The sequence below is a fragment of the Helicoverpa zea genome, chromosome 22, assembly GCF_022581195.2.
Source record: "Helicoverpa zea isolate HzStark_Cry1AcR chromosome 22, ilHelZeax1.1, whole genome shotgun sequence".
NCBI lineage: Eukaryota > Metazoa > Arthropoda > Insecta > Lepidoptera > Noctuidae > Helicoverpa > Helicoverpa zea.
Genome location: NC_061473.1, coordinates 7,712,729 through 7,728,350, shown reverse-complemented (window position 1 = coordinate 7,728,350; position 15,622 = coordinate 7,712,729). Strand labels below are relative to the sequence as shown.

Sequence of the window (15,622 nt, the reverse complement as noted above, 5' to 3'; positions counted from 1 at the left end):
AGTTAGTCTAAGTAGGTACTATATTTTATGGAAAAATCCTTCGCTGCATGCCGCCTGTATCTGTCTGTCTGTTCGGGATAAATTCCAAAGCTGCTGCATGGATTTTCATGCGGATTTTTACCTATGTGATTCAAGAGCGATGCATATGCCTACAGAGGGCTAAATTCGAATTCGATATATATATATAAATAAAGTTCAATAGTTTCCGATACCAAAGCCCGCGTCTCATGGCCACCACTATAGCAGGACTTGACAAGACCTGCATAGACAATCCTTGAAGTTGAAGAAAAGAGTTCTTCAGACAAAACAGTAGGTATCTGGCTGTTTGACCATTAACAATTCTTCTTAAAAGCTTTCAAACTTCTGCATTACGTCAAAGAACTGTCAAGGCATGTACGCATTTTGTACAAATTTACATAGAGAAAAAAAACTAAAAAATCATAATAATGAAATATTTAATGTTGTTAGTTAATTGTATTTTCGTATTGTACAATGTCAATCATGTTCTTTGTAAGAGTATGGTGCCTGTTATCTCTTTGGACACGAAAGCCAATAACGTGGTCAACAATGAGAATAAGACACAAGAGACTTTGAAGGTAACTTTATTTACTGCTTCATATGCTTGCGTATTTTAGGTCCTGCTTATACTACACTCTCAACTGCCTGTTTATTCTACACATAATGTCGTGTTTGGCAAAAAATATAAACTCGGAAGGAACCTTAAAGGCATTTCATCAAATTAGGCTTATAAACCGTCACTTTTCGAACGATAGGTAAGTATGCCTACCTTTTCTAACTGCCTGTCTACGCAACGAACACAATTATTTTTCTTTGGGTCTGCGTGAATATTCCTCTTACCGAGCTTGACTGGAGCGTAGTCTACGGACGCAAAGCCAATCGCGTTTAAAAAGTATGTGAACGCTGATGCTATTCAATATTTGCTTTTACCCTCCAGAAAATAAGGCTCACTTTCCTATTCTACTTCCAGTACCTTCCTTTCATAATGCTGATAGATAAAGACATGGACACCAGCGAGTATTGGCGGGAGACGGAGATTCTGTCCCTCGTGCGGAACAACGAAGTGGGGATTGATTACGACAAGTGTGAACAGTCCGCTTTGGACCGCAGCGTGGTGCAGATCAACAGTTTAAGGACCGTTAGACCTATTTGTAGGACTAGAATTGGTAAGAATTTTCTGTGGAAGCTTGGTGTTAGAAAATATTGATTAGAGAAGGTTATTTCTCTAGGTATACTGAACTGCTTCTATGTCTCATGCATGCAGTTATCGTCATATCACTAGTTAATACGAAAGTCAAAATCTCTCTGAAATTAGCTGTTTGGTGCCTTTTGCATTTGAGTGTTTTGGTCATAGACATGGTTTGTCTGCCACGTCGTCACAAAATTCAATGTGACAAAGTTGTATGACGACAACTGTAATGAACTGCGTCAGAAGCTTGGAGAGAGACCATTCCAAGCCAGTATCCTGTATGTGCCTAGCTCTCACTCCTGTGTGGTTGTTTCATCATCTCCCTCTCCCGAGCCTTTCCCCTACTGTGTCGCGTATTTACAATATGTACATGGCTAGTACGCAAGCGTGTGAAACTAGTTGCGAATAGATTGGAATTCACTTTTTATACACGCAAATACTCGCATATATTTTATAGTGGCCAAATTAACTCGCTTTGTTCCATAATATACAGTGCTAGTCCACATGCAAACTAATCGTGAATACATTGGAATAGGCGCGAAAAACTTTACGATTCCAATCTATTCGCGAGCTGTTGCATGCTCGCCATTTTGATTTGTTGACCTCTTTTTCTATTATACTGATAATCGTATCTGTGTATCTATTCTAAACATTGGATCGTCTTTCGGCACGTGCATGTTTTATTCAATAATTTCAAAAAAAGCATGACCCGCAAAATACATGTACAACCAAGAAGTATATACAGACGGACCATAAAAAAAACGGGAACCAGAAATACACTGCAAGCGGGTCGCCCCTCAAGTATAAGTATCCAGAGGGAAAAAAAGAAAACACGACCTATAGCCCGGTCAAAATAGACATTTGAAATAACAAAAATTCCCACAAAGTTGATTTTTGGTGGAGAGCTAGATTTGCTTATCTATACATCTGTAATTATAAATAAAATACTAAAAGTCCCCATCGATCCCATGTGTGCGTCAAAAGTTATTCGAGGTCAAATGTCAAAATTTTTGTTTTTTGTGTTTTTTTCGAAAATGGTAAGTTTTATCAAAAAAATACATCAGACCAAAATTGTAGATTATAAAATTTTCTATAAAAATGGCATTAACAGTTTTCTCCTAAATGTTACCATTCCTGAGATATCGCGCTTCAAAGTATATTCCATACATGACATGCACACATTTCCACGCCACCTGTGAGGTAGTGTACTCGGCGCGTTTTTTTATTGTGGTTTCCCCTGTAGGCCTACTCCACTAACTGTCATGACAATTTTATTATAGTTTAAGGGAATAATTGCCGTCAAGTTCTAATATGATGTCATTATTGATATTAACTATTGGGTTAACTATTATTGTGATTGTTTTAGATTTATCAGATTCATACAAAAACTCGCGGTGGCCTAGTGGGTAAAGAACCAACCTCTCAAGTATGAGTGGGTTCGATTCCAGGTCAGACAAGTACCAATGCAACTTTTCTAAGTTTGTTTGTACTTTCTAAGCATATCTTGGACACCAATGACTGTGTTTGGCACGTTAAACTGTAGGTTCTGGCTGTCATTGAACATCCTTGGCAGTCGTTATGGGTAGTCAGAAACCAGTAAGTCTGACACTAGTCTAACCAAGGGGTATTGGGTTGCCCGGGTAACTGGGTTAAGGGGGTCAAATAGGGCAGTCGCTCCTTGTAAAGGACTGGAACTTAGCTACATCCGGTTAAACTGGAAGCCGAACCCAACATAGTTGGGAAAAGGGCTCGGAGGATGATTTGATACTACAATCATTTTTGCAATTGCAAAAAATAATGTCAGGAGTTTTTCTGGAACAGGTGGGAGTAAAGTTTTAGTAGGGTCCAGATATTATGTATCAATTTCAAACCCCAGTCTTCTGGATAAAAATGGAAATGTCGAAGGAAAATTAGCGTGCGATAATTTTCTACAACTTTAAAAGCGGGTTGTCGCGACTTCAGCGGTTTAAAAAATGTTGTTCTGTATTTAATGATGCAGAACCATGCCTTAGGACTGCAGTACGCTGATATTTAGGATTTAAAAGTCGGCAATCTAGCCTTAGCGACAAGCCACGTGAAGGTAATTCAAAACCCGATATGACCCAAGATAATATCGAGGCTATGCGGCAGTTAACTGTCGCAGACCAACATGTAACATACCGTGACATGGATCCGTGGGCATTACGATTGTTTTACATTCCCCAAAATTAAGTAAAGTCTTCGTGGTAAACGTTTCAGCACAGCTGCTGTTGACTCATACAAATCGGCCAATTTGACTACCCCCACTTCAGAATGGAATAAATATTTCAAGAACTGGGTTTAATGCATGCAAAAGTGCATTAAATATCGCGGAGATTTCTTTGAAAAACAATAAATGGTATTAACCTATAAGATTGTCTATACTTATTTCAAACGACACAACTTAAAGGCAACCGTCGTATATACGTAGCTTATATGTGCATATCATGTGTAGTGTGACTCTTTGAATCGCGATATCTCAGGAATGGTGAGATTTAGGAGAAAACTGTTAATGCCAATTTTGTAGAAAATTTAAAGATCTACAATTTTGGTCTGATGTCTTTCGAAAAAAAAAAACCTAAAATTTTAACATTTGACCTCGAATAATTTTTGACGCACACATGGGATCGATAGGGACTTTTAGTATTTTATTTATAATGATCAAATCTAGCTCTCCACCAAAAATCAGCTCTGTGGGAATTTTTGTTATTTGACCACTAATTTTATGTCTATTTTGACCGGGCTACTAGCATTTATGTTAATTTAAATATTAATAATGCTCGTTAATTCAATTTTGTTTGTATATTTTTTTAATAAGTTGATTTTTAATAAACAAACTCAGATTCAAAAGCCATTTTTATTTAATGCTATACCTAATGTTAATTTTGTATAGTTAAATTTGACCGTGTATAAATTGGAAAGATGCATGTGCACGTCCAAGCTACGAATTATACGCGAGCAGTACGCAAAATTCGTGTATACTTTGAAATCACAAATTAAAAAACTATGGATGCGTTTTGGCTATGTACACACTGTAAATACGCTACTGTGTCGGCTTCAAGTCTAACCGAATGAAGCTGTATGCCAGTGTTCTACAAGGAGTCACTGCCTTTCTGATCTTGGTTGCTTCTCTCCTCAATATATGTATGGACAAACAGAGTGGCGTAGAATGGTCTCTCTTTTTATAACTTTATAGCTACTGGTAAAGTAGACTCCAAAAAGTTCCTAACTACATAGGTATTTCTTGTTTTCATAAATGACTTTTGTATACAGAACAAATTCCTCAGCGCCGTAGTTTTCATGAGCTGTGCTCTTGTGACTCGTTTCCTCCAGAAACGTTCAAAGTGCGCAATCGGACTTACATACACAGGCATAAGTGTCCATGCTTGAAGAGAAGATTTGAAACCCGCAGAAGCTACACAAGTTTAAAGCCGAGAAAGAATTTGCTCTTTCGGAAATTATCTTCGACGGATAGTCCTGACGCTGATTTTGATAGTATTTTTACCATTTTACTGAATACTTACCTAATTTTTAATTGACACATTATAATTAGTTATAACAGATGTTACCTACGGTATAATCCACGTCCGTACGGTATAATAGGAAGGGAGTGAGTGTCAGTATGACGAGTGACAGGGGAAAATGGAAGAAAATGACATATTGCGCTGACCCCAAGTGAAATTTGGGAACAGGGCAGGAGAAAGAAAGAAGAATCCACGTCCCAGAAGATTCCGTAACCCCGTAAAAAGAAGCCACTTTTCTATACTTTTTTTTTATTGGTTCATAACTTTTGGAGGGAAAGCACGATATACAGAAAGTTTTTTTCCACTTTTTATATGTATATGTATTTTTATATAAAAAAAATCAAGGGTAACGGACATGCTCTCGCTTTATTACCCTTAGGTTTACGCGTTACCCTTGTATTCCTTACCTTTAAACTTAATTTAAAGTATTAAAAAAAACATTGTTTTTAATGTAAATTCAAAACTCATGTTTTGTAATGAACTTCAATATTTTACAAGTTACATAAACTTGAAAAACATTGTTTTACATAAAGTAATAACCTGCATAGCAAATTGAGAACTCAAAGAAGACACCTGTAGTCGAATTCTAACCTTATTTCGTTATAGTTAAGATCTAAAATTCATCAGCACATGTCTGTAGGGGAATCCGATGAAGACGCCTCGTGATCTATTTTGAACCTTATTTCTTAGTACTTAAGATGTAAAATACTTCCACAAATGTTATAGAAGGGAAGTTTTAATAACATGAAGATTGTTCCTTGTAGATTACCAGCTGTGCCCGCAGTGCCCTCATTTCAATAACCACACGGAATGTGAACTTTTCCGGGATTCTTGCAAGTAAGATACTTTCCTATTAAGTAGGTACATGTTCGATTGGACTTATTTTGTAAGTATGCATCTTGGCTTAAACCTACTTATGTTGTTGAAATTTTGTAGTAAATGTTGACAAAGGGATTTAAAATACTTACATATTTTTAACCCCTAATGCGAGAATACAAATAGGGCTGTAAATAATGCTCTATCTAAAGCAGTGGTTCTTAACCGGTGGTCCGCGGACCACTGGTGGTCCCTGGAGGCATTCCAAGTGGTCCGCGAAGCTTATCTTCGCGACGTTGCTATACGTTATCTAACTTAATTTTTATCGACTTATCTATGCGAGCGGGGGTTTTCGTATGGACGTATATCGGGTGTGTCGTACCTAGTCCCCCCATTCATGAAAATGTATGTTTGAGCTACATTTTACGTAATTTTGGTTTTGAGTCTTAAAAAATAATTAAAATTTCGCGCTCGCTTCGCTCGCGTATTCAGAAACTGTATGCCCTTATTGTTGCATTTCTCAACAAACAAAAAGTTAAGTACGTTTGGGCTAAATTTTACGTAATATTTGGTTGAAGTCCGATAAAAATTTCGCGCTCGCTTCGCTCGCGTATTCAGAAGCTATATGCCCTTATTTTTGCAATTGTCAATAAACATAAAGTTAAGCACGTTTGGGCTAAATTTTACGTAATATTTGGTTGAAGTCCGTTGAAAATTTCGCGCTCGCTTCGCTCGCGCATTTGGAAACTACATAGGCAAGTTTTTCTTCATTTGCAATGCTTACCTACACAACTGCCGACATGCGTTTAGCTTTGACTAGAAGTGACCCAAAAATTCACTTTTTTTTGATAAATAATAAAAAAATGAGTGCTAATTTAGGTAAACCGATGAGGTGGTCCCCGGCAAGACAAACTTTAATTAAAGTGGTCCCTCATGTCAAAAAGGTTAAGAACCACTGATCTAAAGCAACATAGCTCTTAAAAAAGAGTATCGATTTAAATGCGTTTTTTTATGAAAGAACTTTAAAACAATGCCTAGAATTGGGGCAGGATAAAAATAATACGTTTATGTCAATTACCTAAAGTCGAGAAAGAAATCGGTTTCTAGAATGCCCCTTTGAAACAACAGCACCTATTTACCTTAAGTTAAGTGCCTACTGAAATAGAGAATAGCTTATCTGGTTTTAAGCCCAGTTCACACCCATCAATTTTCTTCCCTTTCTAGAGAACGTAAAGTGAATCCATCAGAATACAGAACTTACTGTGACCGTAAATATGGAAAATGGCGGTCGATGTTCGTACCAGCTGACTATTCGCAATGTCGCTGTTGTGATGAGTGCATATTTTATAGAGGTAAGTCTATAAGCTTCACAAGTTCAAGATATTGAAAACATGGTCAACAGTGCGTTGTTTGAGGGCCCACTAAACCCAGGTGTGGGGCCCGTAGCAAATTGCTACTCTGGTCATGTGGTTAACCCGGCACTGGGTTGTTTGGGCTATCCCCTCTACTCAAGTCTTTCAAACTTGAAAATGGCCTTTCAGGAGACCCTCTAGGTTGCTCTCAGAAATCAAATACATCATATTCATATGCCCAGTCAAAACTTTAGTAGGGTATTGGTTAATTCTATTCTGCACGTCTTATAGTTTGCAAAAGCAAAGTAAAAGAAATGCTATGCCATTGAAAAGGCTGTAATTCTTTATTATATCAACTGACTAATCATAAACATTTCAGAATTGGACCAATCTTGTGTCGAAGATGAATACAGTTTCGATACTGAAGAGTTTTTACCCACCACAACTATAGGTAACAAATATTTTTATTTGCAGCTCATGCAACTTTTGCCGTCAATAGGTAAAATGTACCTATGGAATTAAATAATTTTAACACATTTTTATTTTTATCCAACTACGCAATGAGGAATCTTAAGCAAACTACGAAGACCAAAAATAATCTTTCGCATCTGACCTACATAATACAGAGAAGGTCAAAGGTAAAGATGGCGTCAAAGATATACGGGATCCAATATCCCCAAGCGAAACATAACTTGGAGCCTTGCCAAGCTGGGATGTTAGGCCGTATATAGAAAGAAAGCTGGTAACAAGCGCCGATCTACTAGCGCTTAATCGGCGATGGTCCACCCTTGTAGTAAAAGTCCTAGCAAAATGTTGGCCAAGGCGGCTGTTCTCACATAAGGAGATCAGCCAGTTCCGCAGGACATATTGTAGTGCGCAAACAAAGGTGCACTCCCTATTCCTTCACTCTCACATAGCCCGATGGGACGGCAATCTGAGACGGTCGGAGTAATGACTGCCAAGGAAACGTGTCCTTGAAAATCTTTGGCAGTCATTACGGGTAGACAGAAGCTAGTAAGTCTGACACCAGTCTCACCAAGGGGTATTGAGTTGCCCGGGTAACTGGGTTGAGGAGGTCAGATTTGCAGTCGCTTCTTGTAAAATACTGGAACTCAGCTGCCTCCGATTAGACTGGAAACCGACCCCAACATAGTTGGGAAAAGGTTAGGCAGATGATAGTTGAAGCAACGAGAAACAAATGTGACTGTTACTAGAATGGACTGCGCTGGTAGATTGTACTTCTACCAGCTTTCTTTCTGTATATGGCCTTAGTCTAATGCTTAGCAAAACGTTTCAGATTTCAGGGCCGGTTGCAATCCATATTGGGGTCATCCTGAGCAAGAGTTCAGAGCTTTGAGATGCGATAAAATACTGAGGAGGTGTTAGTACACACGTTTATTTATTTTTTGTATTAAATTATGATATTAGATAATGGCTGATTACTGAATAGAATATTTGTTATGTATAGAATATTTTGAGGTTAGTTGTGTAAACTGTTAGTGGTTCTTTAAAAAAAGTTAAAAGAACTATACAATTATAGTTGGTCACATTCCTTTCTGGATTTTATTTTTGTTTAGGTGTTCCCGTCACTATACCACAACTACCAAATGAAACTTTGAATATGTAAGTATAACATATAAACATATATAAGTGAAGTACCTATTTTTTTTTCTCACACCCGTACAAAAAAAATAACACAGTTCAATAATTTTTCACAAACTATTTCACCTTTATATAATACCTAATAGTCTATGAGGAGTTCGTGATTTTTTGAGGCAAGTTTTTAACCAGCGTATACAAAATATTTCGTAGCCGTCGTAGTTTCCGCTACGAGGCTACTACGAACGAGGACTGTCCGATCTCGTGCCGCGGCTACGAGTGCAGAGCAGGTTTGGTCAAAGAGAAGGACTGCGTGCTCGGAGGCTTTCTGCCCGATAAGGAGCAGTGCAACTGCTGCGGCAGATGCAGCGTGTACCATCGTGAGTATGCTTGTCTCTTTCTAACTTACGGAACATTGTTGATGGTGGAAAGAGATGCCGGTTTTTCTAGAAAGTTTTCTGGCTAAATAAAGTCATGTGATTCTTTTCATCATCTGCCTAGCCTTTTCCTGCGACTACCTATCTGACTTCCTTAACACAGTTACCCGGGTTGGACTAGTTGTAGGACTTACTGGCTTCTGACTATCCGTGACGAAAGATGTTCAAATTACAAGTTATGGGATTCTTGATTCTTTAAAAAAGAGTTTCATTCCAATTTTCAAAAAAAAGGATCAGATTATGATAATGAGGCTAGTAGAGGTGCATTGTAACAAATTAAAGTATAACTTTTATTGCCCAAACAGAGTTGAATGAAAAGTGCGCGGAATTCAAGAAGACGTATCAGAAAGTTAACAATACGGTTGAGATAGAGGTAAGATCTACATTCGTTTTTGAAAATACCACAAATTGTAGCCCTATATATTGCCTTGTGTACAGTATATGAACTCCCCTATGTTTTTCCTTACGTACACTATATGAACTCCCCTATGTTTTTCCTTATGTACACTATATGAACTCCCCTATGTATTTCCTTATGTATACTCTATTAACTCCCCTATGTATTTCCTTATATACACTATGAACTCCTCAGCTCTTCAGCTTTATAATATTATAGTATAGAACTAGCTTCTGCCAGCGACTTCGTCCGCGTTAGATTCGGACTTTGTACAAAGAGAGGAAGGTCACACTGGTCTTACCATCTCACATTCAGGTGGAAGAGGAGTTCTTGGAGCCAGGCTGTGACGACGGGCTGGTCTGCCGCCAGGGTCGATGCCAGGACATACATACCGTGCGCTCCAATGTAGGCGTCAGGCGCAAGAGAGATGAGCAAGAATCTATGGCGAATGGTAGGCATACCTATAAGCTAGGAATATTATGTGTAGGAAATTAAAAATATCATAGTTTTTGGGCTGAAAAGTTATGAAAACATCTCCTGAAGGAAGGACTTTTCTTTTAAAATAAAGAAATAAGATATGCTTCGAATACGCAGTTATTTGCATTTTAACCCAACGTTATGATAGTATGACGGGTTTCTTTCAAAACCATCTAAAACAACCATCATTATGAGCCACTATGAGCAATTTTTTTGAAGGTTTTTTTTACGAGAATGTTTTCGTTGGGTGGGGACAACTGTCTCTACCGTAGTATAATATAGAACCACGCACAACAGTAATAAGTAATTACGGTAATACGTAGTATCAAATTGTAATTTATCGCAAATTAATTTGTTTACCCAAACAGAGCCTTGCAAGCGAGAGCTGAAGTACTTCAAGAAGAAGTTCGGTCCTGACGGTCACTTGCATTACAATGCACCGCAGTGCACTCCCCTGTGGCTATATGCTCCTGTGCAGGTATCAACATATCTTCTTTCTTGAAAAACAACAGCTTTTCGGGGAAAATCATTAGATGACCTCTGCCTGCTTTAGCTGTATTGTCTTACATCATCATCATCATCCTCCTGCCCTTATCACAATTTTATTTGGGGTCGGCGCAGCATGTTTTCTCCTTCCATACACCACTATCTGCCGTCATCTCACAAGTAACATTCTTTCTTACCATATCTACTTTCACACAATCCATCCATCGTTTCTTTGGTCTTCTTCCACTATATCCGTCCACATTCATACTCATCATCTTCCTCACAACATGATTCTCATTCCTCAGCATCACATGCCCATACCATGACAGCCGGTTTCCACGCAGTTTTTCTGATACCGGCGCTAAACTCAAAATCAACAAACATTTAATTATAGTAGGCAGAAAAACAGCACTTTTCCAACGTCTTCATGAGAGAGCCCTTGAAAACGCCTGCTTGTTTTTGCTAGGAAGAAGCTTGGAACCGGCCTGGAGGCCTTTATATACCAGGGTCGGCCTTTATATGCCAACTCTTTTGATCAAACCCTCAGCTTAGACAAACTTCGACCCCACTAGCTAAAATGCGGCCGAATATTTGAACGGAATTATGTGATCTAGAAATCATTAATCATTTTTAGGGTTCCGTACCCAAAGGGTAAAACGGGACCCTATTGTTTTCGCTCCTCTGTCCGTCCGTCTGTCACCAGGCTGTATCTCATGAACCCTGATAGTTAGAGAGTTGAAATTTTCGCAGATGATGTATTTCTGTTGCCGCTATAACAACAAATACTGAAAACTAGAATAAAATAAATATTTTGGGGGGCTCCCGTAGCATACACCAAACGTGATTTTTTTGCTCTGGTACGGAACCCTTCGTGCGCGAGTCCGACTCTCACTTGGCCGGCTTTTAACATTTATGTCAATTTTGCATATGGTATTCAATTGTTCTAAGAGTGTTTGCTGAAATGTAGAATATAGTTTGAGATTTATAGCTTTATATGTTTTCCAGTGTCGCCGCTTCGTATGTTACTGCGCGCTTGAAGACGGCAGTTTTATCCTGGGTATTAAAGTACCTCGAATTGAAGTCTCCAATATGAACTGCGGTATGCATGATGTCAATCTTTAACCGACGTCGTAAAGAGGTGTTATTAGTTTGACTGCAGCTGCCAGTTTCTGTTTAAAAACTGATATGACTATATGACTGTATGCGACAGGTGACACGGCTGACAAAAGCTAGTCTATACTTATATTATGAAGAGGTAAAATTTGACCGTTTTTTGGAATGGATATAATCAAAAACTACTGGACCAATTTAAAACATTCTTTCACCATTAGAAAGCTACATTATCTGCGAGAAACAAAGGCTATATTTTATCCCGGTAAAGGCAGAAGTTCTCACGGGACGCGGATGAAAACGGCTGGCTGGTATTAAACATGATTAGATCTATGCATTTTGTCATAGATTGTGCTCGTGAGAGATGTCGCACAGGATCCGATGTGGAGTGCGATGGCTACGGGAACTATAAGGAGGCCGTGTTTACTCCGCATCTCGACGAGTGGCAGGATGGCGACGAGAAGATTGAAGGTATGTCTTTAATTTTTTCTATGTCTTTTACATGAGCGTAGTAGGTATATGTCATTTATGGTATGGTATGCTCAAGTAATGTAGAGTAAACTAAAGAATTTAAGGATTTTTTTAGTGTGAAGTGTGAAAGCTCTGTATGGTTGGCTGCTTACCTACTCCCCCAGCTACCTGGGAATTTACGACATTAATTTGGACGCGTCGTGTCCAGTCTAACCAAGGTGAATTAGGTTGTCCGGGTAATGGGGTTGAGGAGTTCAGATAGGCAGTCGCTCCTTGTAAAACACTGGTACTCAGCTACATCCGGTTAGACTGGAAGCCGACCCCAACATTTGGGAAAAGACTCGGGAGATGATATTCCTGGTAGTGATAGCTACTTATTTATTATATTCTGAACTAAATAGCATATTTTTGTGTTGAACAGTGGCTCAGCTGACGTCGGTGGCGGTGGCGCCGGAAGACCCGCACACGCGGAGCACCACTCCTGACGTGTCCGCCATGCTGCATTACAATACACGATGATTGATTCTTTATACCTTTGTTTTATTGACTATTTTTTTATCATTTATTTATTCTTGAACATATTAATTACATTTTTAAATATTAAATATAAAAATAAAAAAAAACATTTAAAAATATAAAAAGTAGGTCGCCACCGATATCGGGCACAGGGTCCAAGGTACCGGTGGTTAGGGTCCCAGAGACAGAAACCTCCTCACAATACGCGCCGTATCAAGGAGTACTGCCTTCTGAATCAGTCCCTTGATCCAGCCGCCTAACGAGAGCCTCATGAGGTGTTGGTCGAGGCTCTTGGCTATTAGATCATTGGCCGGAATGACAATCGGCACAATAACAGCCGTGTCGACATCCCACATAGCGACCACCTCGTGCGCTAAGTTAGACTATAATAGTAGGTATATATTGCTGCGAAGTGTGGCCGCGAGAAGTGAGAACTACTGCTACTACTAAAACTACTCGTACCGGCGTAAAATATAGCGTTATGTTACTTGGGAAGAGTGTGTTCCAACAGTGAAAGAATTTTTTAAATCGGTTCATTAGTTTCGGAGCCCTTACGGTGGGCAGAAAAAATCCCTCTAAATAAAGGTAGTTATAGTTGCACATGAAGTTGCACTATGCACTATAAATCTAGAATCTTCTTAGGTAGTATTAGCATAACATAATTAAAGGAAAATCGTTCCCCTATTAAACCCGGAAATCAGACCCAAAACCCCTACGCATCAAAGTATTCCTTTAATTTGCTACCATTACCCCGACGATTAAATAAAAAATGAATAACGTTCCTAGTAGTATCGAGAAGTCACTAATCATTACAAGATAGTGTTCTAGTAAGCGTAAGATTTGTACATTGCATACAAAATGCATTATCATACCGACTACTAATTATCTAAGTACCTATCTGACATTTTAAACCTAAGGTTAAGCGCGCAAAATGAGATGACCATACACCGCGTCCTCGATCAAACTCTCAATGCCATTTTAATTTGGCAAGATAATCTTCCGCGTTGCGCATGCCCGAACAACAGCTGACTGTGTTATATCGATAACATTACACAGTTTTATTTTCGAATACGACTTTATAAAGAACCTACGTAAATTTTAAAGGAAAAAGTAGTTTTGTGGAGAGAAATTGATAGGTTTTTTATAGTGCAGCGTCGGTCATTAAATAACCTTCACCTAGCGGCTGAAAGCGGGTATTTCTGGGCGCCCTCGTGACGTTTCGTGTCACGCTTGTGAAGCAGTGTTGCCAGTTGAAGGAATATTTCCCATATTCGTGTAGGCTGGCTTAATTTTAAGGTGGACGTTTAATATTGCGTTACCATATTTTAAGCTGCTATCATGTTTGAAATATTGTTTTATTTTAATAATTGCTGGGATTAGATTAGCTTTCAATATGGATTATGAATTTAAAACATTGGTATTCTAATGTTTGTTTACGTTGTTATAAGGTATGTATTCTCTTTAAAATAATATTACAAGAAACTTTATATGACATATTTACATATTGTCATATAAGGACATGTATAAATCTATATTTACAAACTTAATTATTCCCTACATATCTTTTCAAAATCGAACAAATTGTAAATTTAATGTTGATACGAGGGCTGCCTTTTAAGTTGTGTCGTTTGAAATAAGTATAGATAATCCAATAGGTTATTACCGTTTATTATTTTTTTAAGAATACTTAGCGATATTTAATGCACTTTTGCATGCATTCAAATCAGTTTTTAAATATTTATTCCATTCCAAAGTGGGGGTAGTCAAAACGGCCGATTTGTATACGTCAACAGCTTCTTCAGGTGTGCTGAAAGGTAGTCCACGAAGAATTTTCTTAATTTTGGTTAATGTATTAAAATCATTAGTGCTTAAGTTACAGCTGTAAGGTGGATGATCCAATATTACAACATTTTGGGAACTCAAAAACATCGGTGTTTGGCGGGCGGTGCGCGAACTTGCATTGTCATGGTGCAGTATCATTCGAAGTCTTGGATAGTTTTTTCTAAATTCGGTGATGACTTTTGGCAAACAAACAATGGTATACGAGTCAGCGGTAACCATGTCGCGATATTTTAGTACAATAGTGGCGACACGATCACCCTTTGCCAAAAACGAGACAACCATTTTTTTTTTAAGTGCTTTGCGAGCGTACGACTTTGGTCGGTTTTGGCTCGTCTTGGAAGACCTAGACAGCTGACTGCTGCTTAGAATCCGGATCATAAGCGTATATCCAGGACTTGTTATCACTAACTATATCATAGACCTGCTTTGACTCTCCTCGGTCGAATCGCTGCAGAGTTTGACGTCACCAACTTACTAGGGCTGTTTCTTGGTCGTCGCTAAGAAAATGTGGTATCTATGGAGAGATCATCTATCTTACGCCAAGTTCTTCGTGTAGGATATTTTTGACTGTGGTCCCTGAAATGCCCACGGATGCCTCTATTTCACCATATGCTACATGTCCGTCTGCGAGGATTAGCTGCCGCACAGCCTCGATATAAACTTGCATCATGGCGGTTTTTGGACGACCTTCACGAGGCTTGTCACTGAAGCTAGAGTGCCCAGGTTGAAATTCTAAATATCAGCGTTCTGCGGTCCTAAGGAATGGTGCTACATCACTAAATACAGAATTAATCTCTTTCTAGTACTGAAGTCGCGACAATCCCCTTTTAAAGTTGTAGAAAATTATCGCACTCAAATTTTCCTTACACATTTCCATTTTTGCAACCGACCTGTCACCTTTGAATGGACGATACAATAAAACTATTCGACCTATTTAAAAACATTCTTTTGTTTTCGAATTCTAAATTCAAAAAGATTCAAATAGCATATATATATATTTTTAAAAATCGCGGGAGGTTACCAAACGACAGAACTTAAAAGGCAGCCTTACGTATATAAGTCCGTACATTATAGTATACAAGAACGGCATTCTCGACATATTTACACAGTTTAGATATTTAATTAAAATAAATGTATAAGGAAGTTATTAAAAATAAATACGTGATCTTGCTGCACTGGTTTTATTGCGAACACTGTCCTACCTATATATTCTTTTCCAACTGACAAACTCAATATTATCATGAAGGTGAAATACCTACATAAATCCTTTTTTGTTTGTATTTCCCTAATAATAAATATGATATGTAATATTAATTTTCCTTATTATAAAACTTTTGAAATGCAATAAACTTCGGCGGTAAAACTTAAAC

The 15,622-nt window shown here is 38.3% G+C and overlaps 1 protein-coding gene across 2 annotated transcripts; it reads left to right on the top strand.

The window, feature by feature from the left end:
- The first annotated feature begins 316 nt into the window (after positions 1-316).
- Positions 317-12,424, top strand: LOC124641465. Of its 2 annotated transcripts, XM_047179532.1 has the most exons (14): positions 317-596; positions 989-1,184; positions 5,514-5,586; positions 6,790-6,917; positions 7,297-7,368; positions 8,215-8,298; positions 8,495-8,540; positions 8,730-8,896; positions 9,259-9,326; positions 9,666-9,801; positions 10,196-10,305; positions 11,319-11,412; positions 11,772-11,894; positions 12,316-12,424. In XM_047179532.1, the coding sequence occupies exons 1-14, from the start codon at positions 447-449 to the stop codon at positions 12,411-12,413; spliced, it is 1,545 nt and encodes a 514-aa protein (XP_047035488.1). In that variant the 5' UTR covers positions 317-446; the 3' UTR covers positions 12,414-12,424. The 2 variants fall into 2 exon arrangements, with proteins under 2 accessions (XP_047035488.1, XP_047035489.1); XM_047179533.1 differs by lacking the exon at positions 7,297-7,368 and having other exon boundaries at positions 318-596.
- The last annotated feature ends 3,198 nt before the right edge of the window (positions 12,425-15,622 follow it).

Excerpts from the sequence above, each read along its gene's own strand:
- LOC124641465 (XM_047179532.1), top strand. The coding sequence starts at position 447 with ATGAAATATTTAATGTTGTTAGTTAATTGTATTTTCGTATTGTACAAT. Across the intron at positions 1,185-5,513 it reads TATTTGTAGGACTAGAATTG|ATTACCAGCTGTGCCCGCAG; the intron begins GTAAGAATTTTC and ends TGTTCCTTGTAG. Across the intron at positions 8,299-8,494 it reads CGATAAAATACTGAGGAGGT|GTGTTCCCGTCACTATACCA; the intron begins GTTAGTACACAC and ends ATTTTTGTTTAG.